Source organism: Macaca fascicularis, chromosome 13 (assembly GCF_037993035.2).
Source record: "Macaca fascicularis isolate 582-1 chromosome 13, T2T-MFA8v1.1".
In the NCBI taxonomy this organism is placed as follows: domain Eukaryota; kingdom Metazoa; phylum Chordata; class Mammalia; order Primates; family Cercopithecidae; genus Macaca; species Macaca fascicularis.
Window position 1 is genome coordinate 50,637,702 of NC_088387.1, and position 27,046 is coordinate 50,664,747.

At 42.1% G+C, this 27,046-nt stretch overlaps 2 protein-coding genes across 10 annotated transcripts in view; one reads left to right on the plus strand and one right to left on the minus strand.

Moving 5' to 3' along the window:
- ZNF638 (zinc finger protein 638) overlaps positions 1-27,046 on the minus strand; it is a 162,218-nt gene that overhangs the window by 134,953 nt on the left and 219 nt on the right. The gene's annotated exons all lie outside the window — the stretch shown is intronic.
- Positions 10,414-26,893, plus strand: LOC141408389 (uncharacterized). The gene is made up of 6 exons (XM_074012522.1): positions 10,414-10,447; positions 17,575-18,270; positions 19,879-21,689; positions 26,127-26,277; positions 26,403-26,507; positions 26,766-26,893. Exons 1-6 carry the CDS (start codon positions 10,414-10,416, stop codon positions 26,891-26,893), a joined length of 2,925 nt encoding a protein of 974 aa, XP_073868623.1.

Below are 27,046 nucleotides of genomic sequence, written 5' to 3' on the forward strand. Positions count from 1 at the left end.
CATCCTTTCATGATAAAAATACTCAACAAACTAGGAATAGAAGGAAACTGCCTCAAAACAATAAAAGCCAGATATAAAAAACCCACAGCTAACATCATATCCAATGATAAAAAAACAGAAAGCTTTTCTACTAAGATCAGGAATAAAACAATGATACTCACTTCACACTTTTTTTTTTTTTTTTTTTTTTTTTTTTTTGAGTGGAGTCTCACTCTATTGCTCACGCTGGAGTCCAGGAGCACCATCTTGGCTCACTGCAACCTCTGCCTCCCGGGTTCAAGTGATTCTCATGCCTCAGTCTCCAGAGTAGCTAGGATTACTGACGCACACCATCATGCCTGGCTAATTTTTGTATTTTTAGTAGAGACGGGGTTTTGCCATGTTGGCCAGGTTGGTCTAGAACCTTATGTAATCTGCCTGCTGCAGCCTCCCAAAGTGCTGGGATTACAAGCGTGAGCCACCAAGCCCGGCCTCACTTTAGCCACTTCTATGTATTAACATAGTGTTAGAAGTTCTGGCCAGAGCAATTAGGCAAGGAAAAGAAATAAAAGACATCCAAATTGGAAAGAAAGAAGTAAAATTACCTCTATTCACAGATGACATGATCTTATACGTAGAAAACCCTAAAGATTATACACACATGCACACAGACACACAACCCCATGAGAACTGAAAAAACAAATCCAGTAAAGTTGCAGGGTAAAAACACAAAAATCAGTTGGTTTCTATACAATAGCAATGAACAATCTGAGAAGGAAATTCAAAACAATTCCATCTGTAATTGCATCAAAAAGAATAAAATACTTAATGGGAATAAACTTAAGGAAGTAAAAGACTTGTACAATGAAAATTACAAATTGCTTAAAGAAATAAAGGAAGACACAAATAAAAGGAAATATATCCCATGTTCATGAATTGGAAAAGTTAGTATTATTACAATGGCAATACTACCCAAAGCAATCTACAGATTCAATGCAATCCCTTTCAAAAATCCCAATAATGTTTTTATGTAAGTAGAAAAATCCATCCTAAAATTCATATGGAATCCCAAGGGACCCTGAATAGCCAAAATAATCTTGGAAAAAAAAGAACAAAGCTGTAAGATTCACACGTCTTCATTTCAAAACTTACTACAAAGCTACAGTAATCAAAAACAGTGTGATACTGGCATAAAGATAGACACGCAGACCAGTGGAATAGAACAGAAAGCCCAGAGATAAACCTTCACATATATGATCAAATGATTTTCAACAAAGGTGCAAAAATCATTCGCTAGGGAAAAGACAGTCTTTTCAACAACTGGTGTTGGGAAAAGTGTACATCCACATGCAAAAGAATGAAGTTGGACCCTTACCTTATATCATATACAAAAACTAATTCAAAATGGGTCAAAGACCTAAACATAAGAGCGAAAACTACAAAACTCTTGGAGGAAAATATAGGGCAAAAGCTTCATGATAATGGATTAGGCAATGATTTCTTGGATATGACCCCAAAAGCACAGGCAACAAAAGAAAAAATACCTAAGTCAGACTTTGTCAAAATTGAAAAACTTTTGTGCATCAAAAGATAATATTCAAAAGACAGTATCAGTGAGTGAAAATGCAACCCAGAGTGGGAGAAAATACCTGCAAACAGTATACCCGATAAGAGATTAATATCCAGAATATGTAAAAAGCTCAAAAATGGTGGCTCATGCCTATAATCCCAGCACTTTGGGAGGCCGAGGCAGGCAGATCACAAGGTCAGGAGATCGAGACCATCCTGGCCAACATGGTGAAACCCCACCTCTACCAAAAATACAAAAATTAGCTGGGTGTGGTGGCACGTGCCTGTAGTCCCAGCTACTCAGAGGCTGAGGCAGGAGAATCGCTTGAACCTGGGAGGCGGAGATTGCAGTGAGCCAAGATAGCATCACTGCACTCCAGCCTGGCAACAGAGCGAGATTCCATCTAAAAAAAAAAGAAAGAAGAAAAAAAAGATCCAATTTTTAAAATGGGCAAAGAACTTGAACAGAAATTTCTCCAAGGAAGAATACAGATGACCAATAAGCACATGACATGATGCTCAACATCGTTCATCATTAGGACAATACAAATCCAAACCACAATCAGATATCATTTCACATCCACTAGGATGGCTATTATTTAAAAAAAAAAAAAAATTCCAGCAACAGAAAATAACAGTGTTGGTAAGGATGTAGACAAACTAGAACACTTATGCATTGCTGGTGGTATGTAAAGTGGTGCAGCCACTGTAGAAAACAGTATGGCAGTTCCTAAAAAACTAAACAGAATTACCATAAGATCTAGCAATTCCACTTTTGAATATATATCCCAAAAAACTGAAAGCAGACCCTTGAACAGATATTTGTGCACCAATGCAGCATTGCTTACAGCAGCCAAAAGACAGAAACAACCAAAAGGTCCACTGATGAATGAATGGACAAACAAAATGTGGCGCATATATATATATATATATATATATATATATATATATGCTGAAATAATAATAAGGCTTAAAAAATTAAATTCTCATATATGCTAAAAAATGGATGAACTGTGAAGACACTATGCTAAGTGAAATAAGCCAGATACAAAAGAACAAATATTGTATGATTCCACTTGTATAAGGTACCTAGAAAAGCCAAATTCATAAAGAAAGAATTGTAGTTACTAGAGGCTGGAGGGTGTGTAGAATGGGTAGTTACCACTTAATGGATACAGAGTGTCAGTTTGAAATAACGAAAAAATTCTGGAGATGGATAGTGGTGACAGTTGCACAACAATGTCAATGTACTTAATGCCACTGAACTGTACACCTTAAAATGGTTAAAATAGTAAATGTTATGTTATGTATATTTTACTACAGTAAAAAAAAACTCAATCAGAATGGCACATACTCATACTTTTTTTCTCCAGTGGATTATTTGCATCAAGTAATAAAGATGAGAATAATTGCTTTGGCCATGTCTCAACGCATAGGTTGCCCTCAGATCAGTAGTTCCTAGGAGGCCAGAGCCAACTGACTTTCCTAGAAGTGCCAAAGGCATCTCTGTCTCACCCATTACCTCAACAATTGGTTGTCACTGAGGACACTCAACTGAGTACAACTATCACAAAACCCCAGCCAGGTTCAGTAAAGGTCCACAGCTCACCACAGAGTATAAACTTTATCCCAGACCCCAAAGTAATAGGAAAGCAGGAAGATGCTGAAGGAGTTTGGGAACTTTCATAAGTTTCCATGTAAAAATCCAATATAGGTATAATTCAAGTTATATACAACAGTGGTTCTCAAATTTCAGCATATATCAGAATCATCTGAAGTGCTGTTAAAATACAGAGTGCCGCCCAACTCTACTCCTCAAGAGTATCTCTTTCTGGAATTTATGTAGGTCTGGGATGGGGCCCAAGATTCTGCGCTTCCAACAAGTTCCCAGGTCATGCTGGAAACTGCTGGCCCAGGGTCCACACTTAGCGAACCACTGCACAGAGTCCTCAGAAACAATTCCCCCTATACCTATCTGACCCCAAAGAGGATCAAACGGGAGCAAGGAGAAATGTATGTGAATATATTAACAATGATAATTCAGTATCCACAAATTATTTAAGATGCAGAAAAATATTTTCCATTGTCGTCTTTTTCTCTTTCCGTGGGCTGGTTTGGAAACTTTAGGAAAAAACTTTTTCTGTGGCCAAAAGCCTTACTAGAGTCTTTAAGGTCTATGGTTCTATGAAAGAGCAACACACAGCAAGCAATTGAGAAGGGAGAGCCATAGCTGCATCCGAGCCAGGGCGAGGGTAGCACTGCCAGGGAGAAGCAGCACAAGGCAGCTTCTCATAGGCTACAGACATCTGCTTCAAAACCAAAGAATTTCAGTGACACAACAACAGAAACGCAGGAATTATTACAAAATACAACACAAACTGTGATGTCTCACCTAAACATTTCATGTCTAAACAGAATTACATGTCTAAAACAGAGTCTGGGTGGAGTCTTGGATCCTATCAAAGCTTATAGGTATTATTTTTTTTAAACAGTTTGCCCTGAAGCTTTCACAGGAAATTCTCATTGAATATTCTGCAGGGGGTGGGTGAATGTCAAAGGGAAAAAAAAATCTTATTACCTGATACTGGGCTGTCTAGCATGTATTTACAATGTTGAAATAAGCAAGCCTAAATTTTCCATGTTCATATCCTAAAACTGCCACCATAAAATAAACCATCATAAAAATATGTTTAGTGTCTAAGAAAGGAAAAGAGGTAGCAGTGTAAAATTAATTAGAACAAGATGATAACCATATTTTCCTAGGCATATTGCCCAAGGATATAGTTGGGTTGTACCTTCTGCCTATGACAAGGATCACAAATTCAAATATCTACAAGGGCCAAGCCAGTGACATAAATAATTGAAGCAATCGAGATTTTAAAAAATTCAAATGCCAGAAATAGAATTAAGCACTATTTTTAATAATGTAATACAACACAAGCAGTTATGATATCAGAGATTATAAATTTGAAATTAAAAAAATATATAAGTTAAAACCACAGGAACACAGGCCGGACATGGTGGTTCCCACCTGTAGTCCCAGTATTTTGGGAGGCTGAGGGGGGCAGATCACCTGAGCTCAGGAGTTCGAGACCAGCCTGGGCAACATGGCGAAACCCCGTATCAAAGAACAAAAACAAAACAAACACCACCAAAAAATAACAGGCACAGGCTGGGCACAGTGGTTCACACCTGTAATCCTAGCACTTTGGAAGGTCAAGGTGGGCAGATTGCTTGAGCCCAAAAGTTTAAGACCAGCCTGGACAACATGGCAAAACCCCATTTCTACAAAAAATTAGCTGGGCATGGTGGTGCATGCCTGTAGTCCCAGATACTAGGGAGGCTGAGGTAGGAGGATGGCTTGAGCCGGGAGGCAGAGGTTGCAGTGAGCCAAAGTCACCCCACTACATTCCAGCCTGGGCAACAGAGGAGAGATCCTATCTCAAAAACAAAACAAAAACCCCAGAAACAATTAATTACTAAATTTTTGTTGTAGGTCATAACACCACTGACCTAAAACCCAAAACTTGGCACCTTTTCCCCTATACCAAAGTGTCAGTGTGAGCTCCGATTATCTAGAATTGCATGTAACATGTAATACAGAATTCAGCCCTGAATCCTTGAACTAAGAGAAGAAAAAAACAACTCTTAAACACAGGCACTTTTTCAAACAAAGATGAAATTTTTTACAAAGTGATTATTGAATTTAGGGTAATTACTCCAAAGGTGTGTGTAGGATTCTGCTGCTCCAGTGTTACCATATTTAGTTTTCCATACACCTGCAGCTATCCATTCACATTGTTATTAACTGAGAAATGCTAGTTCATTTTCATAAAGTGTAAAATCAGAGAAGTTACCTTGGAATTCAGTCTTAAATTTCATTCATTTTGAGAATGAAGTAAGGTGCTAATTTTCATTTCTGGAAACCAACTTCAGCACATCAAAGTGACCCAGATTATTCCTTAACATAAAAAGTCATTTTTGCCAAAACACATTTATCTACTAGAAATGAGAGAACCGAATCACATAAATGGGGCATTCTTTATGAATGCCCCTGTAAAAATAAATATTTGCAGAATTTAGATGGGTAGTAACGTCAACCAAAAATGCCAAATCTTGGAGCCATTCTTCACAGGTAAACTGAGGCAATGTTTTTCCCTTATATAATATGTACAGGTTGATTTAACAGTTCAAAAAGTATTTTCAGCTCTAACCTACACATAGGAGACTAGCATGTTGTACATATCATTAAATCTGCAAAGTCCTGAACCACCTGAATTTCAAGTATCAGTATCCACTTCATTGTGATAGTTACTAATAACTATATTGGTTGCATTTTTAATCTTTCGGCTTAAAATTACTCCTAGTACAATGTATATTAAACAGACTAAATTCATGTCTATTTCCAGCCGGGCGTGGTGGCTCACACCTGTAATCCCAGCTTTGGGAGGCCAAGGTGGGCAGATTACCTGAGGTCAGGAATTCAAGACCAGCCTGGCCAACATGGTGAAACCCTGTCTCTACTAAAAATACAAAAGTTAGCCTGGCATGGTGGTGGGCGCCTGTAATCCTAGCTACTCAGGAGGCTGAGGCATGAGACTCACATGAACCCGGGAGGCAGAGGTTGCATGAGCCAAGATCACTGCACTCTAGCCTAGGCGACAGAGCAAGACTTCATCTCGAAACAAAAAAAAATAGTTAATTAATTCATGTCTATTTCCTTTCAGTACTCTGTCACTAAGATCTCCAATATTAATCCCTACTACTTACTATTTCAGGAGCATTATCTATACATAATCAAGCTGATAAATTTTTACCCATTTTCATTAAATTTTGGCTTTTTTTATACAAATGAGTCCTTTGATATGGACCCTTCCATGGGCAATAAATATAAAAGTTTTTCAACTAATTTTCAGATACCACACATATTGCTGTGTGGTATTATCTATATGTTTTCCTTAGCTTAAATTGAAAATACCATAAATGATTTTTTTTTATTTTTTATAGAGATGGGGTTTCACTTTGTTGCCCAGGCTGATCTCAAACGCTTGGGCTCAGAATCCTCCTACACTGGCCCGGCAAAATGCTCAGATTACATGCATGAACCACTGCACCTGCACCCAGCCTCCATAAATAATTTAAATTTGTAATGTAACTTGTCTTTTAAATTCTCAGCCATGTATTCAATATGCTATGAAACAGTGTTCCAATAATATTTACATTATTTATATATGTTTCTTTCTGTTTGAGAAACATAATTTCTTCTCTTTAAAAAAAAGGCACTGCTCTAGGAACTTATCATCTATATAAGGTATTGACACCCAGGACATTTTTTTTTAACCAAAAGCTATATATCATAATGATATCCCTTATTCAATTCCCATTAAAAAAAACAAACCACTTTATCTTTTCTGTATACTAGTTACGGCATTTATTATGTATTGCTGATTTTTATTTTTATGACTTATTTTTTTTTATTTTGAGAGAGGGTCTCCCTCTGTTACCTAGATTAGAGTGCAGTGGTGCCATCACAGCCCACTGTAGCCTCGACCTCCTGGGATCAAGCCATCCTCCCACCTCAGCTTCCCCAGTAGCTGGGATTACAGGCACACACCACCATGCCCAGGTAATTTTTTTGCATTTTTTTGTAGAGGCAGGGGGGTCTCTCTATGTTGCCCAGGCTTATCTCAAACTCCTGGACTTAAGTGATCCACCAACCCTGGACTCCCAAAGTGCTGGGATTACAGGAGTGAGCCACTGTGCCTGACTTATAGCTGATTTTTAGGTGGCATCTTAATTTGTTGGTTTTAAAATGGCATCTTCGTTTATATATTAAAACACAGGAATATTCATTACTTGCATATACACACACAAAATGCCCCCTTACCTCTTAAGAATGAAAAGACCTTTTTATTTTCCTACTTTTGGGAGAAAAAAAGGACCCAAAAATCTTTTTTTCTGAAAGCTACAGTGGAAAAAGAGTAGCCCAAGTACAAAGGATGTCTACTAGCACTTGGTCTACACACTCAGGTGGCATGAGGAAATGGTGGGGAGCACATGCCTGTCTACTCCCTAGCTCCAGCCTACTGCAGCCATGTGCTAATGTTGTCTCAGCATTCCCAGAGCTTCCAAGCCTTTAAACACTGGAAATGCAGGTAGGGGTGGGTGTGTGGGTGTGTGTGTGTGTGTGTGTGTGTGTGTGTGTGTGTGTGTGTGTGTGTGTGTGTGTGTGTGTGTGTGTGTATCTGTGCCTGCTTTATTTTAAAGTGTCGGCAGCTGATTCAAACATGTATGAAATACCATGAGAGCCAAAAAAATGATCCACAGTCGGCAGCTGATTCAAACACGTATGAAATACCATGAGAGCCAAAAAAATGATCCACAGTCCATCAGTCCGAAACATCTTCCCTCCCACTCCCCTCAACACTCATCATGAGATTTAAGTCCTATTAACATCCATCTGTATTCTTGGGAAAACTAGTAAAGCAAACAGCAAAATCTTTTCAAAAGACCTCCCATCTTTAGCTGGGTCTTTTTGTAGGGGTGAGGGGACTGGGTCTTGCTCTGTCACCCAGGCTGAAGTACAATGGTGCAATCATGGCTCACTGCAGCCTTGATATCCCAGGCTCAAGAGATCCTCCCACCTCAGCCTCCCAGGTAGCTAAGACTACAGGTGTGGGCCACCACGCCCAGCTAGGTTTTGTAGTTTTTGTAGATGGGGGTTTCGCCATGTTACCCAGTCTGGTCTCGAACTCCGGAGCGCAAGCAATCCGCAGTAGGCTGCCTCAGCTTCCCAGAGTGCTGGGATTACATGTGTGAGCCACTGCACGTGGCCTAGCTGGGTCTTAACAGCCTCTATCAACCTTGGTTAACTGCCCAGAACACCCAGTTACTTCTAAAAAGTCCTAGTTTTTCTGGTTTTGTTTTTGTTTTCTTAATAGCCTCTACCTTCTAACTTTTTGTCATCCAAACTGTCCTTGTTCCAATAAAACAGAGATAACCAAGAGTTAAGCTTTTCTAAACTTTGTAAAGGAAATAATAATAATAATAAACAAGAAAATTCTGGGATGAGAAATTCTTATTCTGTTTCTGTAGCTGGTTTGTGTCATAACTCTTAAATACATAGCACATATTCTGTCTGAGAAGAAATTAGAAATGCCACCCTTCCCTAGGACAAGTAAAAAACTTACAAAACAAAAATGCTTAAGCAACTACCTCATTTAAAATAAAGAAATCACCCGTAATCCCAGCATTTTGGGAGGTCAAGGTGGGAGGATCACTTGAGCCCAGGAGTTTGAGAGTAGCTTGGGCAACAAAGCAAGACCCCATCTCTTCTAAAAAAAAATAAAATAAGGACCGGGCACGGTGGCTCATGCCTGTAATCTCAGCACTTTGGGAGGCTGAGGCGGGCAGATCACTTGGGGTCAGGAGTTTGAGACCAGCCTGGCCAACATGGTGAAACCCTGTCTCTACTAAAAATACAAAAATTAGCTGGGCGTGATGATGAACATCTGTAGTCCCAGCTACTTGGGAGGCTGAGGCAGAATAATCACTTGAACACCGGAGGCAGAGGTTGTACTGAGCCAAGATTGCGCCATTGCACTCCAGCCTGGGTAAAAGAGCAAGACTCCATCTCAAAAATAAATAAAAATAATAAATAATAAAATAAAGTAAAATTAGCTGAACCTGTAGTCCAAGCCACTTGGGAGGCTGTGGTAGGAAGATTGCTTTGAGCCCAGGAGTTAGAGGCTGCAGTAAGCCATGATTGCACCAAGGCATTCCAGCCTGGGAAACAGAGTGATATTCTCTCTCTTTAAAAAAAAAAAAAAAAAAAAGACACTCTACTGCTTCAACGGCTAAAGAAACCAACAAGACTACTACTCTACTGCAAACTAGCAATATATGCAGTGAGATAAAGCATAGTAACACTTTGGTTAAGTGATTATAAAATATTACTTAGAGGTACCCAAATTTTGGATCCAATGATGTTGATGTTTATACAATTCACAGTATTCGTAATGATAAGGCATTTGCAGATGGCAAAAGGGTAAATAACATTTCTACACTGCTGAGTAAACAGAATTTGGTGCCATGAAACTAACAGAAGAGAAAATCTTTTAAAGCGAAGCAGTTTTGAAGAAATGGGACGCATATAGGTTTATTTCTGGGCTCTCTGTTCTGTTCCACTGGTTTTTGTGCCTGTTTTCATACACTTACCATGCTTTCTTGATTACTATAACCTTTAAATGAAGTTTGAAGTCGGGAAGTAGAGTGCCAACAGCTTTGTTTCTCAAGATTGCTTAGGTTACTGAAGTTGCTTAAAGTTACACTCAAATTCTATGATTGTTTTCTATTACTGTGAAAAATGCCACTGAAATATTGATACAGATCACATTGAATCTACAGATAACTTTGGATAATATGGTACTTTGACAATATTAGTTATCCTAACGGAGTATGTTTCCATTTATTTGTGTCTACTTCGATTTCTGTCATCAGTATTTTATTTAGTGTATAGATTTTTATCTCATTAAATTTATTTTGATTAAATTTCCTGTTTAAAGAAAATGGGATGCATATTTGTTAGGATAAAGGCCAAGCTGCTACAACGGAGGTTCCAAAATAAGATGGCTTAAATAAGATCAAAGTTTCCTTCTTTCTCAATTAACTATCTAGACATAGGCTAGCAACTTTGTTCTGTGGTGCTGTCTATGCCTCCCAGTTCTTTCTGTCTTGTTGCTTGATCCCCCGTCTACATGGTTGAAGCCGGCACACTACACATGTGTGCCTTCCACCCCATGTGAAGGGAGAGCATTCCTAGTCCATCTAAAGCATGCATTCTCAACAAGGTCAGCATCATCCCCGATGGGAAAAAAGATGGTTCCTGGGGGGTATAGAGGTAAAAACATTTTGGTCTTTTTATGGATAAAGCACAGATATATACATAAGGGCATATGCAGGTATATAGTATATTTATGGCATTAAAATTTCAAGGGAGCTATTAGGGAATAAAAGTCGAAAAAGGCTCCTTATGGGAGTGATAATGAAAAAACAATTAAGAAACTGTTTTAAAGGCAAGTACCAGAAGGTGCACACATTACTTCTGCTCCCAAGAACTTAAGTCACACAAATAAACCTAGCTGCAAGGAAGCCAGAAATAGATTCTCAAGTTAGGTGTCCATTTGCCCAGATTAAATTCAGCTTCTCCCCCATAAAAGCCTCTTCGGAGGTTTGCTTAAGTGCTCCCATGACACGACAGAGCAAGTAAGCCAAGAGACCATGATGAAAACAGCAGTGTCTCTTATGACCAATCCTTGGAAAGCACACATTGCCATTTCTACCATTGTATATATCAGTGTACAGACCAATCCCCACACAACATGGGAGAAGACTACACAATGGTGCGAATACCAGGAGGTTAAATCTGGGCATAATCTAAGAGACTGACTTTTTATTTGAAAGTATAATGAGAAGTTCCCATATCTGTATAAACGGAAAACCATTCTGGTTAAATTCTGGTTGTCCTCCAAGCCCCTGATGAAATGTTTTAACTTCCCAGCCAGAATTCACTGCTTCTTCTTTTCTGATTCTACGTCACACTATTTCCACCTTTGGTACTGTATCTACCATGTTGTATAATCCTTCACTATGGACATGGCTGCATCTCCAGTGAGAACACAGGGCTGAGGCTTACTGACTTTCATGCTCTCCAAGCTTGGTGTAGTGTAAATTGCAAAACTATTGCCAGTCGCTGTCAATGTTTATTGGAAGGGAACCCAGTCTGGGACCAAAGTAAGAAGCTTTCTAAATTATTATCTATTTTGCGGGGAGGTGGGAATAGTTAATAGGTACAAAACAAAAATAAAAAATAATGAATAAGACCTACTATTTGATAGCACAATAGGGTGACTATAGTCAATAACAACTTAATTGTATATTTTTAAATAACTTGAATGTAATTGGTTTGTAACTCAAAGGATAAATGCTTGAGAGAATGGGCACTGCTATTCTCCATGATGTACTCATTTCACTTCTTGCGTGCCTGTATCAAAACATCTCATGTACCCCATAAATATATATGGCTACTCTGTACCCACAAACATTTTTGAAAATAAAATGTAAAAACAGATCATCTATTTCAGTCATCACTGATTTGCCACGTGAACCTAAACAATTTGCTTAAAACAAGCAAGCAACCTAGCAAACGAAACAAACACAGAACACAAATTTGTTCATTTCAATGATATATATAATTTCCCTGTCAACCAGAATTTTTGCATAGATAATTTTAGATGGGAAAGCAAATTAAAATCTATACTTTTCTAGATGAGTATTGCAGGGGAAAATGTGTGTTTCAATGGAAAACTTTTAAACTTTATTTATATCACCCTCTTCCAGCTTAGCTGATTCTAGCCTTTCATTGTTGTTGAATGATTTTACCTTTCTAGTTTCTACTGAGATAGCAAAGCAAAATAACACTGTCTCTAGGCATGTAAATTCTGTCTGGCGGAGGTTCAACCGATGTCCCTCCTCCACTATGTAAGAAGCCATTGCTGCCTTCATTTGTGGGTCACTTCAATATTCCTCATCTATAAATGTATCTGTTTTTTAGATTCTCCCTTTGAACTGGTTGTAACATCTTACTGGTTCCTTCATTTAATTAATGAGTTAAATAAAATAAAATACATAAGTTAGATAAATCCTTTTACAACGTACATATAACAAGGAATAGGTAACTATGAAAGGGAAACCTGCTAGACTCAGGAAAATGGGAGATGTAGGCTTCTCAAGCTCTTTAGTCCAAAGACCTACATATTTAAAAAGTATTGAGACTTCAAAGAACTTTTGTTTATATAGGTATAACTATCAATATTTATCATCTTAAGAAAAACAGAAATTTAAAATTACTAGTCCATTAAAAATAAAAAACTCATTTTTATGAAAAATAACTATATTTTTTTAAGAAACAGTGATAAGAGTGGCACTGTTTTACATGTCTGCCTTTGGTCTATTGCAATATCCTATTACCTCTGGAAAACTCCACTGTATACCCATGAGAAAAAGCCAAATATCACATTAGTATTATTATGAAATGGGTCTCAGGAGCCCCAGTCCACAGTTTGAAAACAGCTCATCTAGTCATGGTTTACCCATACAAAATGTTTGGATACACCCTTTCCCAGTGCCTCGCTCCCATCCTGTGGCAGCCAGGTGACCATCTCATTCCACAGCAGGAGAGTCTTTGGCCTCCAAGTTTACCAGTAGAGGGCATGAACAAGGCATGAGGCAGAAGAAGGGTAAGTGAAAGTCTATTTATTAACTGTGGGGCCCTATCCTCCTGTGCAGAGAGTTCACAGGGCACTCCTGAGACTACTATGCTTTGAAAGTCTTACTTGCAAGCTTGGCCCATGGCTGGTGTCTAGGAACTTTGATTTCAGGAAGGTTCCCACCATTCCCTAACTGATAAGAGTGGCTCACTGTACCTAAATAGTGTAAAAATGTAAGAATAGTGGTTTATGCTGAGCACCTGATTTCCTTCTGGGAGTCTGGAATTTTGGTAAACGCTAGGCAGAGGGTGCCTATATAACCTGCACCCAGTTACAACCTTGGGCACTAAGTCTAAGGAGTTTCCCTGGCAGACAACATTTCACATGTATGGTTACAACCATTCAGCACATCCTGTGGAATGACAGAGGACTGGGGAGCTTGTGCCTGGTTTCTTCCAGACTTCACTCCATGCACCTTTTTCCCTTTGCCAATTTTGTTTTGTAACCTTTCACTGTAACGAGCCATAGCTGTCAGTATGATTATATGCTGAGTCTTGTATGTCCTCCTAGTGAATCACTGAACCTGAGGGTGGCCTTGGGGACGCTCAACACATTCCCCCTCCCTGGCCCTACTCCCAGGATTACAGCCTATGCTGCACAGGGCTGGAAGCTTCTCCCTGAATAAACTGAAAAGCCAAAGAGGAATAAAGACTCCAAAAGGCAGAAACAATGAAGGAAACAAAAGAAAACTCCAAAAACAAAACTTGGAATTAATATCTTTAAAAAGATATGAAAATATATGAGACTCATAAAAGCAGGACGCTTTGAAAAGAAGCAATCAGAGAACAGGAAACAGCTCTACAAAATTAAAAATATGATCAAAATGAAATACTGAATGGAAGGGTTAGAAGAGCTGAAAAAAATCACCTAGAGAAAGTGAAAAAAAAAACAAAAAGAGAGAAATGAAAAATAGTAGAGAGATAATAAGAAAATTAAAGGATCAATTCAGGTGGTCTAAAATCCAACTTAAGAAAAAGAGAACAGAATAAATGCAAAGGAATAAATTAGTAAAGCAAATTTCATCAAACTAGGGGGAAAAGGGAGGGAGGTCCTCAGGTTAAAATGGCCCACCAAGTGCAGAGCACAAGAAATGAAAAACGAATCACACCAGGGATACAAAATCATAAACTTTCAGAAAACCAGAGAGACTATACTAAAAAGCTTTCGGAAAGGGAAAACAACCCATATAAAAAGAAACAGGAAACTTAATTATATCAGATTTCTTTACAGCAACACTAACAGCAGACACACTAGAATTAAACCTTTAAAATTCTGAGGAAAAACTTAGACTTTAAAATCAGCCAAACTGTAATTCAAATGCAAAGGTAGAATAAAGACATCTTTAAGACATGCAAGGACTTACAAAATTTATCTTTTCTTAGAAAGAAAGTGGACTAAGTGTTTCAGCAAAATGAGGAAACCAGATTCATGATCTAGATAACAGAGTGTCCAAATCAGGAGAAAGGTAAAGGAAAGTCCCAGGACTAATAGCTATGCAAACCTATACAACTTTCTCTTCTAGGTCTTCTATTCAGAGTTCATTTTGACTATCACATTTTTAATTTCATAGAGCTCTTTCTTGTTCTCTTATGGTTTCTTTTCATAGCAACCTGTTCTTATTTCATAGGTGCAATCTCTTTTCTTATCTCTTTAAAGATATTAATCTTTAGGTTTGTTACAAACTTAGAACCAGACCAGATTAGAGTATGAAGAATGGAAACTATAGGAAGGAAGTTTAAGGAAAAAATGGCACTGATAAATCCTTACATTTGTTGGCCCATTTGATGGCATTGCAGCATTTGGAAAAAATTAACCATGGGATGAAAGAAAATTAGGTAAATTAGTTTATCATTTGACTCAAAGGCTAGTCATGTTTACCTGGTCATAATAATATAAAACCTAACTACTAATTTAACAAAAAATTATAACAGAATCTAAATTGGGAGGATGGAAGAAGGATATAGAATAGAGAACAAAGAGTTAAATCCTCACTTTATCAACTCTTAATTTATAAAAAAGTAAGTAATACCTAAATTATTTAAGTCAAGAAGTGGTTATAGAGTATACTTTTTCAGAAAGACAGGTAAATACTAGAAGAAAAAGTTAAAGGATTTGAAACTGTTTGCCTTCAAGGAGAGAAACAGAGTAAGAAGAAATTTACAAGTGTCTCATATTTTTGTGGTAAATCTTCAAGAACTGCTTTATTTGTTCAATTATGTACATGTATTATTTTGATTTTAAAGTAAAAATTTTAAAAATAATTTAATTATTTAGACTAGAAGGTTTTACAACACCTTACCTCATGCTTAAGTACTCTAAGTGATTCCTTTTTCACACAAGAGTGTTGTACTCAATACCCCAACCACAAAGAAAACTCTTCATCTCTTCAAGGTCCATCTTTTCTCTTTTCTTTTTTGAGACAGAGACTCACTCTGTCACCCAGGCTGGCGTGCACCAGGCGCAATCTCAGCTCACTGCAACCTCTGCCTCTCCAGTTCAAGCGATTCTCCTGCCTCAGCCTCCTGAGTAGCTGAGTAGCTGGAATACAGGCAGGCACTACCACGCCCGGCTAATTTTGTATTTTTAGTAGAGACGGGGTTTCACCATGTTGGCCAGGCTGGTCTTGAACTCCTGACCTCAGGTGACCTGCCTACCTAGGCCTCCCAAAGTGTTGAGATTACAGGCATTAGCCACCACCGCACAGGCCATCCTCTTTTCTTTTATTCTCTTTCTTTGCTAATAAAATAAAAAAAAAAAAAAACAAAAACAAAAACAAAAAACCTTTCATTGAGGATGTTCTCTGTGTATTGATAAGAAAAGATCGCTCAGATACATTTTCAAGTGGCAAAAGCAATGGAAGAAAACTGCAAATACATATAAGAAGGGGAACTGTAAACCTGTTTTCACTTTTATATGTATAAAATATCCTGGGAGGTAAAGTAATAAACTAATAATAATGATTACCCAGGGCATGCAAATTGTCAGAATGAGAATTGAGAAGACGAGAAACAGGAGAAAGATGGAGACTTTATATTGTATACCTTTTTAAACTTTTTAATTTTTAACCCTGTGAAATTATAGTCTACCCAAATAATTTTTATTAAAAAAATTTAAGTCATTTTTTATCTTGGTTCAAAATTAAAATATTTTCCAAAACTATCTTCAGAAACTTGGGAAATAATGAAAATAAAATGATACTCCAAAGATCCCACCTGCCCAAAAGCTGGGGAAACAAGATACTTTACTTATTCAAGCTGTGAATTCTGCTACCCAAGTAAACCTTGGTATAGATCTCAAACTGTAGATTTTTGCACATGTAAGTCAGAAGTGAGGGGACTGAACCTTCATACCAAAACCACAGCTCCTACATGAATGCAGTAAGGAAAATGTTGAGGCCTTGGAGAGAGGTGGGGGAAAAAAACCTTTTAGTAATGGTGAAAGGACACAAAGATAGATGTGTACCCGCCCCCCACCCGCTACACCCTTGTTCTGCTCTCTAATCTTTGCACGTACCAGAGGTTTCGTAAGTTCTGTAAGTACATGTTTCTCTTTCTGAGGCCAGGTCACAAGGAATGTTTAAGTAAGATAGCCAGGTCACAAGGTGTGTTTAAGCAAGATAGCCATAAACTGGTCGTGCAACCTGATGCAATATAATTAACTGCCTTTGTGTAAAACTGCTCTTCCGCCTCAAGGGTTGTACTGAAATATCAGAAATGGCGGGAACCAATCATAGTTTGCCAAATCGCTTTGTTCAAACTCCAGCCAATCATACCTCTAATTTGTATAATGATTCTATGCCTACTTTCCTTAGACTATATAACATTGTTCGGAGCTCAGTAGGGGAGCTCTCCTGCCCGTCTCGTTTCACAAGCAAGTGAGAGCTCCAGGTTCGAACCTGTAATAAAGATCCTTGCTGCTTAGCTTTGACTCTGGACTCTGGTGGTCTTCTTCGGGGAATAAACGGTCTGGGCATAACAAATGGGGGCTCGTCCGGGATTTCCCCCAAGCCCACCAGACCCCCAAGTCAACGGATCTTAATCTGTAGGTAAGCCGGCTTTGTCACTGTCTCTGTCTTTGTCTCTGTCTGTCTCCCTGAAATTTCGCGAAATCCGTAATCTGTAATCTGTATTGGTCTGTTCTGTAAGTGGCACGGTCTTGGCGGACGCGCTAGAAGACAGCCACTCGGGACTGGTGGGAGACGTTCCCCAGTGCCCATCTGGGGGCCTCCATCCTTGGTTGCCCCGTCTGACTCAGGTCGGAAGTCCGACACGCGCTCGCGAATGCTCATCGTTATTACTGTCTGTCCGTTATTGTTAAGTGTTAAGTGTAAGCCCAAAACGAAACATAAAACCTTTTCTTCCCCCTCCAGGACCGGACCTATCGGATACTCCCCTCTGCTTCACACTCATTTTCGTCCCCCCTTCTCTTTGTAGGAGCAGTCCAAAGATGGGCAACAACCAGAGCACGCCACTCTCACTCCTTGTTACCAATTTTAAGGATGTGAAGGCTCGGGGGCGTAACTTAAGCGTAGAACTAAAGAAGGGAAAGCTAGTTACTTTCTGCCATTCGGAGTGGCCCTCTTTCGGCGTAGGGTGGCCCACCGAAGGAACTTTCTGTCTCTCTATTATTACTAAGGTAAAAACTAAGATTTTCCTGCCAGGGCAGTCAGGACATCCTGATCAAATTCCTTATATTCTAGTGTGGCAGGATCTTGTGGAAAACCCACCACCCTGGATAACTCCATTCATCCTTGAGCCCTGCAAAGTCCTAGTAACGCGACCTACAAGACAAAAGACTCCCTCTGCTCCCTCGGCCCCTGTGCTGCCGGACAGCCAGGACCCCCTAACGTTAGAACCCACATTTCCCCCACCATATCAGCACCTTATCCCGCAGGACCCAGTCCCCCAGGGTGGTGCTTCCGTAGAGGGAAACCGAGAAGCGGAAGCAGCCGAGAGTGAAAGTAACCTGGGGGGGCCGGCCGGCCGAACACGAGGCCGCGTACTGCGGGACCAAGCTTCCCGACTCCCTGACTCCACTGTAGCCCTGCCTCTCAGAGAAATAGGATCGCTCGATGATACCGGGCTCTCCCGTCTCATGTATTGGCCTTTTTCCACCAGTGATTTATACAATTGGAAGTCCCAAAATGCTCGGTTCTCAGATAATCCCAAAGATCTAACCTCGTTGTTAGACAGTGACATGTTTACTCACCAGCCGACCTGGGATGACTGTCAACAGCTCCTCCGAATCCTGTTCACAACGGAGGAGCGGGAAAGAATCCAAGTTGAGGCCAGAAAACTGGTTCCAGGAGATGACGGCCAGCCAACTGCAAATCCTGACCTCATTAATGCGGCTTTCCCTTTGACCCGGCCCAGATGGGACTACAACACGGCAGAAGGTAGGGGACGACTGCTCATTTATCGCCAGACTCTAATGGCGGGTCTCCGGGCTGCAGCTCGCAAGCCCACCAATTTGGCTAAAGTATATTCTGTGTTACAAGGTAAGACAGAAAGCCCCGCAGTGTATTTAGAGAGATTAATGGAAGCCTTCAGACAGTTTACCCCTATGGACCCGGAAGCACCGGAAAATCAGGCAGCGGTAGTAATGTCCTTTGTAAACCAGGCAACACCAGATATTAAAAGAAAACTCCAGAAATTAGAAGGTTTAGAGGGAAAGCAGATTCAGGACCTCCTTCAGATGGCCCAGCGAGTTTATAATAATAGGGATACTCCAGAAGAAAAACAGTTCAAGGCAACCAAAGAAATGACCAAAGTCTTAGTAGCAGCTTTCCCCCAGGCAGGAAATGGCCAAAACAGAAAGCAGAAAAAGCAAGGCCCTAGGCAAGGATTAGAAAAAGATCAGTGTGCTTATTGCAAGGAACGTGGCCACTGGATTAAAGACTGCCCAAAGAAACGGAGACCAGCTAACCCTACCTCCGTACTCGTTACCCAGGACTCTGACTAGGGAGGACGGGGTTCGGACCCCCTCCCCGAACCCAGGGTAACTTTGCAAGTGGAGGGGTCCCCAGTTCGCTTCTTGGTCGATACTGGGGCGGAACGCTCAGTCCTAACCAAACCAATTGGAAAAATGTCTAAGAAAACATCCTGGGTGCACGGGGCCACAGGCATCAAAAAATACCCCTGGACAACCCAGAGGACTGTAGACTTAGGAACGGGAAAAGTCTCCCATTCCTTCCTAGTCATCCCAGAGAGCCCCTGCCCTCTACTAGGGAGGGACTTGCTGACAAAGATGGGGGCCCAAATCCACTTTGAGCCAGAAGGGCCCAAGATAACTGATTCCCAAAACAGGCCAATATCTATCCTGACTGTCACCTTAGAAGATGAGTACCGACTCCATCAAGAGCAAAAGCCCCCCGATCAGGGAATTGACTCTTGGCTCCAGCGTTTCCCTGAAGCGTGGGCAGAAACTGGGGGCTTAGGGCTAGCTAAACATCGACCTGCCATATTTGTGGAAGTTAAGCCAGGGACGGACCCCGTTCGGGTTCGGCAATATCCTATGCCCCTGGAGGCAAGAGAAGGAATTACGCCCCATATCCACCGACTCCTAGACCAGGGAGTCCTACGGGCTTGCCACTCATCCTGGAATACTCCACTGTTACCTGTTCGTAAACCCAACAGTACGGACTACAGGCCAGTACAGGATTTAAGAGAAGTTAATAAAAGGGTCATGGACATACATCCCACTGTGCCCAATCCATACACCCTTCTGAGTGCCTTACATCCCAAAAAACAGTGGTATACCGTTCTTGATCTAAAAGACGCTTTCTTCAGCCTTCCTCTGGCTCCCAAAAGTCAAGAACTCTTTGCATTTCAATGGACGGATCCTGAGAGGGGCATCAACGGTCAGCTAACATGGACCAGACTGCCACAAGGGTTCAAGAACTCGCCAACTCTGTTCGATGAAGCCCTTCATGAAGATCTGGGTGAGTACCGGCGGCAACACCCTGAAATAACTCTTTTGCAATATGTTGATGATCTCTTAATAGCGGCCAGGTCCCCGGAAACTTGTGTTCGAGGGACTGAGGACCTCCTGAAGACTCTGGGGGAGCTAGGCTACCGAGCCTCAGCAACAAAGGCTCAGATCTGCAAGTCGGAGGTAACTTATCTGGGGTACCTATTAAAAGGGGGGCAACGCTGGCTAACCAAAGCCCGAAAGGAAACAGTCCTACGCATCCCTAGACCCCAGTCAACACGGCAAGTGAGAGAATTCCTGGGGTCGGCAGGGTTCTGTAGGTTATGGATACCCGGATTTGCTGAGTTAGCCAAGCCCCTATACCAGGCAACAAAGGAACGGCAGCCCTTCAATTGGACGGAAGAGGCTGAGCTGGCCTTTCAGCAAATCAAAACTGCCTTGTTATCAGCCCCCGCGCTGGGGCTCCCTGATGTCTCCAAGCCCTTCCACTTATACGTGGATGAAAGTAAGGGTGTTGCAAAAGCCGTGTTAACACAGTACCTAGGCCCCTGGCAGAGGCCAGTTGCCTATTTGTCAAAAAAACTAGATTCAGTGGCTGCTGGCTGGCCACCCTGCCTCCGGATAATCGCGGCGACCGCCCTAATGGTCCGAGACGCTGATAAACTTATCATGGGGCAAGAGTTGCGCGTTATAACCCCGCATGCCATTGAAGGCGTCCTCCGGCAGCCGCCGGACCGATGGATGAGTAACGCCCGGCTCACCCACTATCAAGGACTGCTGTTAAACCCCCTCAGAATAACTTTTCTGCCCCCAACCTCTTTAAACCCTGCTTCACTGCTGCCAAATCCAGACTTGGACGCCCCGTCCCATGAGTGCACTGAGATACTGGCTCAGGTGCATGGGGTGCGGGAGGACCTGCAAGATCGTCCGCTCCCCGACACAGAACTCACCTGGTTCACTGATGGCAGCAGCTATGTCCACCAAGGCCAGCGGTATGCAGGAGCGGCTGTAACGTCAGAGACTGAGGTAATCTGGGCGGAACCCTTGCCTCCAGGGACATCGGCCCAAAGAGCCGAACTGATAGCCCTTACACAGGCCCTCACCCTAGGGGCAGAGAAAAAACTAACAGTATACACGGATAGCCGCTATGCTTTCGCTACTGCGCACATACATGGGGCCATCTACAGAGAAAGGGGACTATTAACAGCCGAAGGCAAAGAAATAAAAAACAAGCAAGAGATCCTAGCTCTATTAACTGCTTTGTGGAAACCAAAGAAATTGGCTATTGTACATTGCCCTGGGCATCAGAAACCAACTACGCCAATTGCTCGAGGCAACTTCTTAGCCGACCAAACCGCAAGGAGCATAGCAAAAGCTCCCAGTCAGCTCCTCGCGCTCCAGCTCCCCGATCCTGGCCCGCGAAATTTGCCATGTTTTCCCGACTATACCGAACAGGATCGCGAATGGATGAACACGCTTCCCCTAAAACAGGTTAAAAATGGGTGGTGGACTGATATAAATGACCAAACCATCCTACCAGAAAAATTAGGACGGCAGGTGTTGGAACACATCCACCGGACAACCCACCTGGGTGCCCGGCGAATAATGGACTTAATCAGGCACGCCAAGTTTAGAATCAGGCGCATAGCTGAACTGGCCAGCGATGTCACAACAAATTGCAAATCCTGCCAACTCAACAACGCTTGCCCCCAAACCCAGACCACCGCAGGAATTAGGTGTAGAGGAACTAGGCCTGGTATCTATTGGGAAATAGACTTTACTGAGATAAAGCCTGGAAAATATGGGTATCAGTACTTACTTGTCTTTGTAGATACTTTTTCAGGATGGACAGAAGCGTTCCCAACTAAGAGAGAAACTGCTCAGGTTGTAGCAAAGAAAATTTTGGAAGAAATCCTCCCCAGGTATGGCTTTCCCATCCAAATAGGGTCAGACAATGGACCAGCCTTCGTTGCTAAGGTAAGTCAGGATTTGGCTTCCATTCTGGGGGCAAATTGGAAATTACATTGTGCTTATAGGCCCCAAAGCTCAGGACAGGTAGAAAGGATGAATCGGACTCTGAAGGAGACCTTAACTAAATTGACCATGGAGACTGGCGCTAATTGGGTAGTACTTCTCCCCTACGCTCTGTTCCGGGCCCGAAATACCCCTTACAGACTGGGCCTCACACCATATGAAATCATGTATGGCAGACCCCCACCCCTGGTCCCCAGTCTAAAAGATGACTTACTCAAACCTGAAACTGAAAATGTCTCTGAGCTCCTGTTCTCCTTACAAGCCTTACAGAAAATTCACCAGGAAATTTGGCCCAGACTACGAGAACTGTACGAGGCAGGACCTCCGCCGACGCCTCATCCGTTCCAGCCGGGAGACTGGGTCCTAGTCAAGCGCCACCGGCAAGAAACTCTTCAACCCAGGTGGAAAGGACCACTGCAAGTACTCCTGACTACTCCCACCGCTCTCAAAGTAGAAGGCATCGCTTCGTGGATCCACTACACACACGTCAAACCAGTGGACCCAACATCCGACCTTCTCGAGCCGTCTGGAGCACCGGTTACATGGACTGTAGACAAAGCTAAGAACAATCCCTTAAAGCTAACCCTGCGCCGTCATCCCCATAGCCGTAACCATGTCTAGCTTACCTATGCTTTTATGCCTTATGCATCTGACTCTCCTCACTGCTGCGCCGTCTAATCCCTATGTCTGGAGGTTCTGGCTCTATGAGAACAAAACTCACCCCGGGGAAACCCCCCAAGCGGGTAAACTGCTAGCTAGCGCAGACTGCCCCCCCTCAGGGTGTAATACTATAGTTTACCTGAATTTCACTAGGTTCCAGATTGCCCAACCAGCAATACCCATGATCTGTTTTGAATATGATCAAACTGAATATAATTGTAAAAATTATTGGTGGCACCAGAGTGCAGGTTGCCCATATAGCTACTGTAAGACGCACTCTGTCCGATACTGGAGAGAACGACAAGGGTGGTATTTTTACAAAACTGAGTCTCCCGTCACTTACACTTGGATAATTAGAGACCCATGGGACTCTCGGTGGACAACCCCACAACATGGGGGAGTATATTACTCATCAACTAGTACCTGGCCCAGTAGCCATTTATATCTGTGGAGAAGTCTAGTCCAGATTCAACCCTTAATCCACACACAAATCCACAGGCAAGAAACCAAGCTATCACAAGACTTGCAGCCCTTCTCCTGGCTAACTCTATTACGGGAAGGGCTAGCATTCGCCAACCTCACTGGTTTAGGCGACCTGTCCTCTTGCTTTATGTGTGCAACCCTAGGAAGACCACCATTAACGGCTGTTCCTCTATCCTCCCCTCCCACAAACTATACAGGTTTTAACTCATCGATAGTCACAATACCCGATGTAGCCCTGTACCGTGACCCATACCAAGAGAAATACCCCTATTGTTATTCGGCATTTAGCAACAGCCTCTGCAACCAATCGGCTACATACCCTAATAGTCCCATATATGCTCCCCCTGGTGTGTTCTTCTGGTGTAATATGACTCTGTTAAAAACTCTGTCCAAAAGCATCTCTGACGGACAGTTGTGTATCCCTGTTACCCTAGTTCCCCGACTGACACTGCTAACCCCGGCAGAGTTCATAGGCTGGGCAGGGACCGCCCCAACTAAAACTGCGCGACATAGACGAGCAGTTTTTCTACCACTAATTGCCGGAATATCCTTAACCACCTCTGTCGTCGCAGCGGGGTTAGCAGGAGGGGCCCTACAACACTCCATGATAGAAAACGACAAGCTGTTACAACAATTCTCTGTTGCTATGGAAGACTCCGCCTATTCCCTAGCCTCCCTTCAGCGGCAGCTCACCTCCCTAGCACAGGTCACCCTTCAAAACCGCAGAGCCTTAGACTTACTCACGGCTGAGAAAGGAGGTACCTGTATGTTCCTCAAAGAAGAATGCTGTTTCTATATAAATGAGTCAGGGTTAGTTGAGGAAAGAGTCCAACGCCTACACGAACTAAGCTTAGAAATGAAAAAGCAACAATTCACTACAGCCGCTAACAATTGGTGGAGCTCTTCAATGTTTTCCCTTCTGGCACCCCTTTTAGGCCCCCTAATGTCTTTACTACTTCTATTCACTATAGGCCCCTGTGTGGTAAATAAAATTTTACAATTTGTCAGAGAAAGGTTTGATACCATCCAACTAATGGTCCTCCGTAGCCATCACCAGCCTCTCCTGCACCCAGAAAGTGAGGCTATATTATAAGACTCTGGAAATCCAAGATTGGACATCCAGTTACTTATGAGAAGGGAGAAATGAAAGGACACAAAGATAGATGTGTACCCGCCCCCCACCCGCTACACCCTTGTTCTGCTCTCTAATCTTTGCACGTACCAGAGGTTTCGTAAGTTCTGTAAGTACATGTTTCTCTTTCTGAGGCCAGGTCACAAGGAATGTTTAAGTAAGATAGCCAGGTCACAAGGTGTGTTTAAGCAAGATAGCCATAAACTGGTCGTGCAACCTGATGCAATATAATTAACTGCCTTTGTGTAAAACTGCTCTTCCGCCTCAAGGGTTGTACTGAAATATCAGAAATGGCGGGAACCAATCATAGTTTGCCAAATCGCTTTGTTCAAACTCCAGCCAATCATACCTCTAATTTGTATAATGATTCTATGCCTACTTTCCTTAGACTATATAACATTGTTCGGAGCTCAGTAGGGGAGCTCTCCTGCCCGTCTCGTTTCACAAGCAAGTGAGAGCTCCAGGTTCGAACCTGTAATAAAGATCCTTGCTGCTTAGCTTTGACTCTGGACTCTGGTGGTCTTCTTCGGGGAATAAACGGTCTGGGCATAACAATGGCACATCACTGAGAGAGAACAGAAAGACTCAAGTTATCAAAACTTTCTAATTGAACGCCATTCTAAAAAATCACAGCATTTAACGTTAGTGGTCATAATGTTCAAAATTACTAAAGCATTTTATCATCACATCCATTTCTTGAAGGAGAAAATGTCATAATATTAATAGTTTCTGCTGGTGCTGACATTTCAATGGAGAAAAAAATAAAATTTTAATACAACCTGTAAGCCATCCCATCCACCCACATACACCCAGAATTGCACATTTGATACTATTAGCACCATTCCAAATTTAGAACCCAGGCATGTGGTTGTGGATGAAAGTAAACCTAAGCAAATTCGGGAAAAAATAATCCTTCAAAATTGATGACCGAAAACAAAATAAGAAAGCTTAAAATTTATTATTTAGGAAACAGAAGTGTAAATGTACATTCAAATGTTTACCCTGAAATGGAAAATTATTTTGTATAAGATATAGCAATACCATACAATTTACCAAATCATAAGGCATTTTTTTAAACGAGCAATCCCCAACAAATTCCTTAAACCATTCTATTCTCTTAAATCAGCACTAAGTAAGTTTTCCTTGCCACCAAAAAACATCCCCAGAGGCAAAAGGTATGGAAGTACTACATTTCATAGCTCCCCTTCCTCGAATACACAAAATTAACTACAAAGACACTAAGAATCCCGACCCAAATCCTTTAAGCATATGTAAAAGATTTACAGAAAGGCTACAGTGGGGGTGCTTTTTGGTTTTACAAGACAATTCACAATAACACTGGCAATTGTAAAAGGGCGCATTTAAAGTACTTAAGCTTTCCCTAATTGCTGAATAAAATAGGGCAGCATTTCTATTTCCCAACATCCTACTAAGAATAATTACAGTATTCTACAATCCCTCCATCTGCCTTCATTTTTAAAAAAATCCATAATCTTCCAATCCTCAGAATTCTGGCCGCAGAGGATAAGTTACAGCACCTCTTTCTCAAGCCAGCAATCCCTTTTCCTAGTCCTTATGGGGTAAGAAATAGGCACTCCTTTTCCACTCAGACCAACCCAGGGGCCTGGGAAAGGGCAAAGCAAGCTGAAACAATGTCACCAGAACTTGGACCTAGAAACCAGAGCCAAGAAGGATGACACAACACTAGAGCGTTCTGCTTCTGCAAAACGTCTATCATTCTCTCCACTCTCCGCTCTCAGCAGCTCACACAAACGCCACAAAGATAGGGAGAAGGCAGTACAGCACTAGTATTCATTTGTATCAAGAAAGAGCAATTCACTTCATTACTCCGAGCGTCCGTTGCAGCCTGCTCCATCCAGAGGACCGGAGGCAGACTCAGGCAAGAAAGATGAAAAGAAAGAGCTGATGCTGCTATGAAGTGACCCCCCAGATGGGGACGTGAGCAGTGTCCCTCGTGACTCTTGGAACATCCAAATCGCTGCAATAAACAGCCGGGCCAGCAGGACAGCCTCTCCCACGCTGGGGACAGCCCGGAGCCCGCAGCCCAGTGGCTGATTATCCTTCGACTAAATGGATGGGGGCCGGGGGGGGGGGCGTTATTTACTCCCGTCCAAAATCTGGAACCTGGGGGTGTAGTTGTGGGTGAAAGAACGCCTAAGCAAAGTGGAAAAAAAAAAAATCCCTCAAAACTGATGATTCAAAACACAGAGCGTGGCTACTTTATTCTTTTGTACTATGAGAAAATTCTTTTTCTTTTTCTTTTTTAGGACCACTGCAGCGGGATCTTGCAGTAGGGGAGAGAGAGTGGATTAACTCTCTGAGAAATTTCTCTCATGAAGAAATCTATTACCATACAATAAGAAGCTCAAGACGTATTATTTAGGGGGGTAAAGAGGTCAATTCTGCGTTCATATGACTACTCTGACATCAAAAACTATTTTTGGATGAGATAGAGCATATTATGCAATTCTACAATGTATTTTTTTTTTTACAAGAGTAATCTTTAAAAAGAACTGGAGCTGGTCCAAGTGATTTCACCGACACAGAAGCCACGTTGCGCCCCCCTCAGTCCACCGCTCCCAGATATCCTGCAGTGTGAGGGATCATTCAAGAAACCGCCGTCTCCCTAGACCCGCGTGCACAGCGCGGCGCGTCCACTGAGCCGGTGCAGACTCGCAGGAGGCGCTGCCACTGCGAGGCCGAGACAAGTGTACGCGAAAGCGCCGGCCCGGCCAGGCGTTCTGCCGCTATTCGCTGACCGAATGGCACACCCGCCCATGCAACTTAGCGCTAAAGACGGGCAGCCTGGGGAATCATATTCACGGGGGAAATCCAGACCTCGTTACCGCGACGCGGGGACGCCAATGTGGGGCGCCCTGCCGGTACGCCCCTTCCTGCCCACCCACTGCCA

Excerpts from the sequence above, each read along its gene's own strand:
- LOC141408389 (XM_074012522.1), top strand. The coding sequence starts at position 10,414 with ATGGGAAAAAAGATGGTTCCTGGGGGGTATAGAG. Across the intron at positions 10,448-17,574 it reads GGTTCCTGGGGGGTATAGAG|TGTGGCAGGATCTTGTGGAA; the intron begins GTAAAAACATTT and ends CTTATATTCTAG. Across the intron at positions 26,508-26,765 it reads TACAATAAGAAGCTCAAGAC|ACCCGCGTGCACAGCGCGGC; the intron begins GTATTATTTAGG and ends CCGTCTCCCTAG.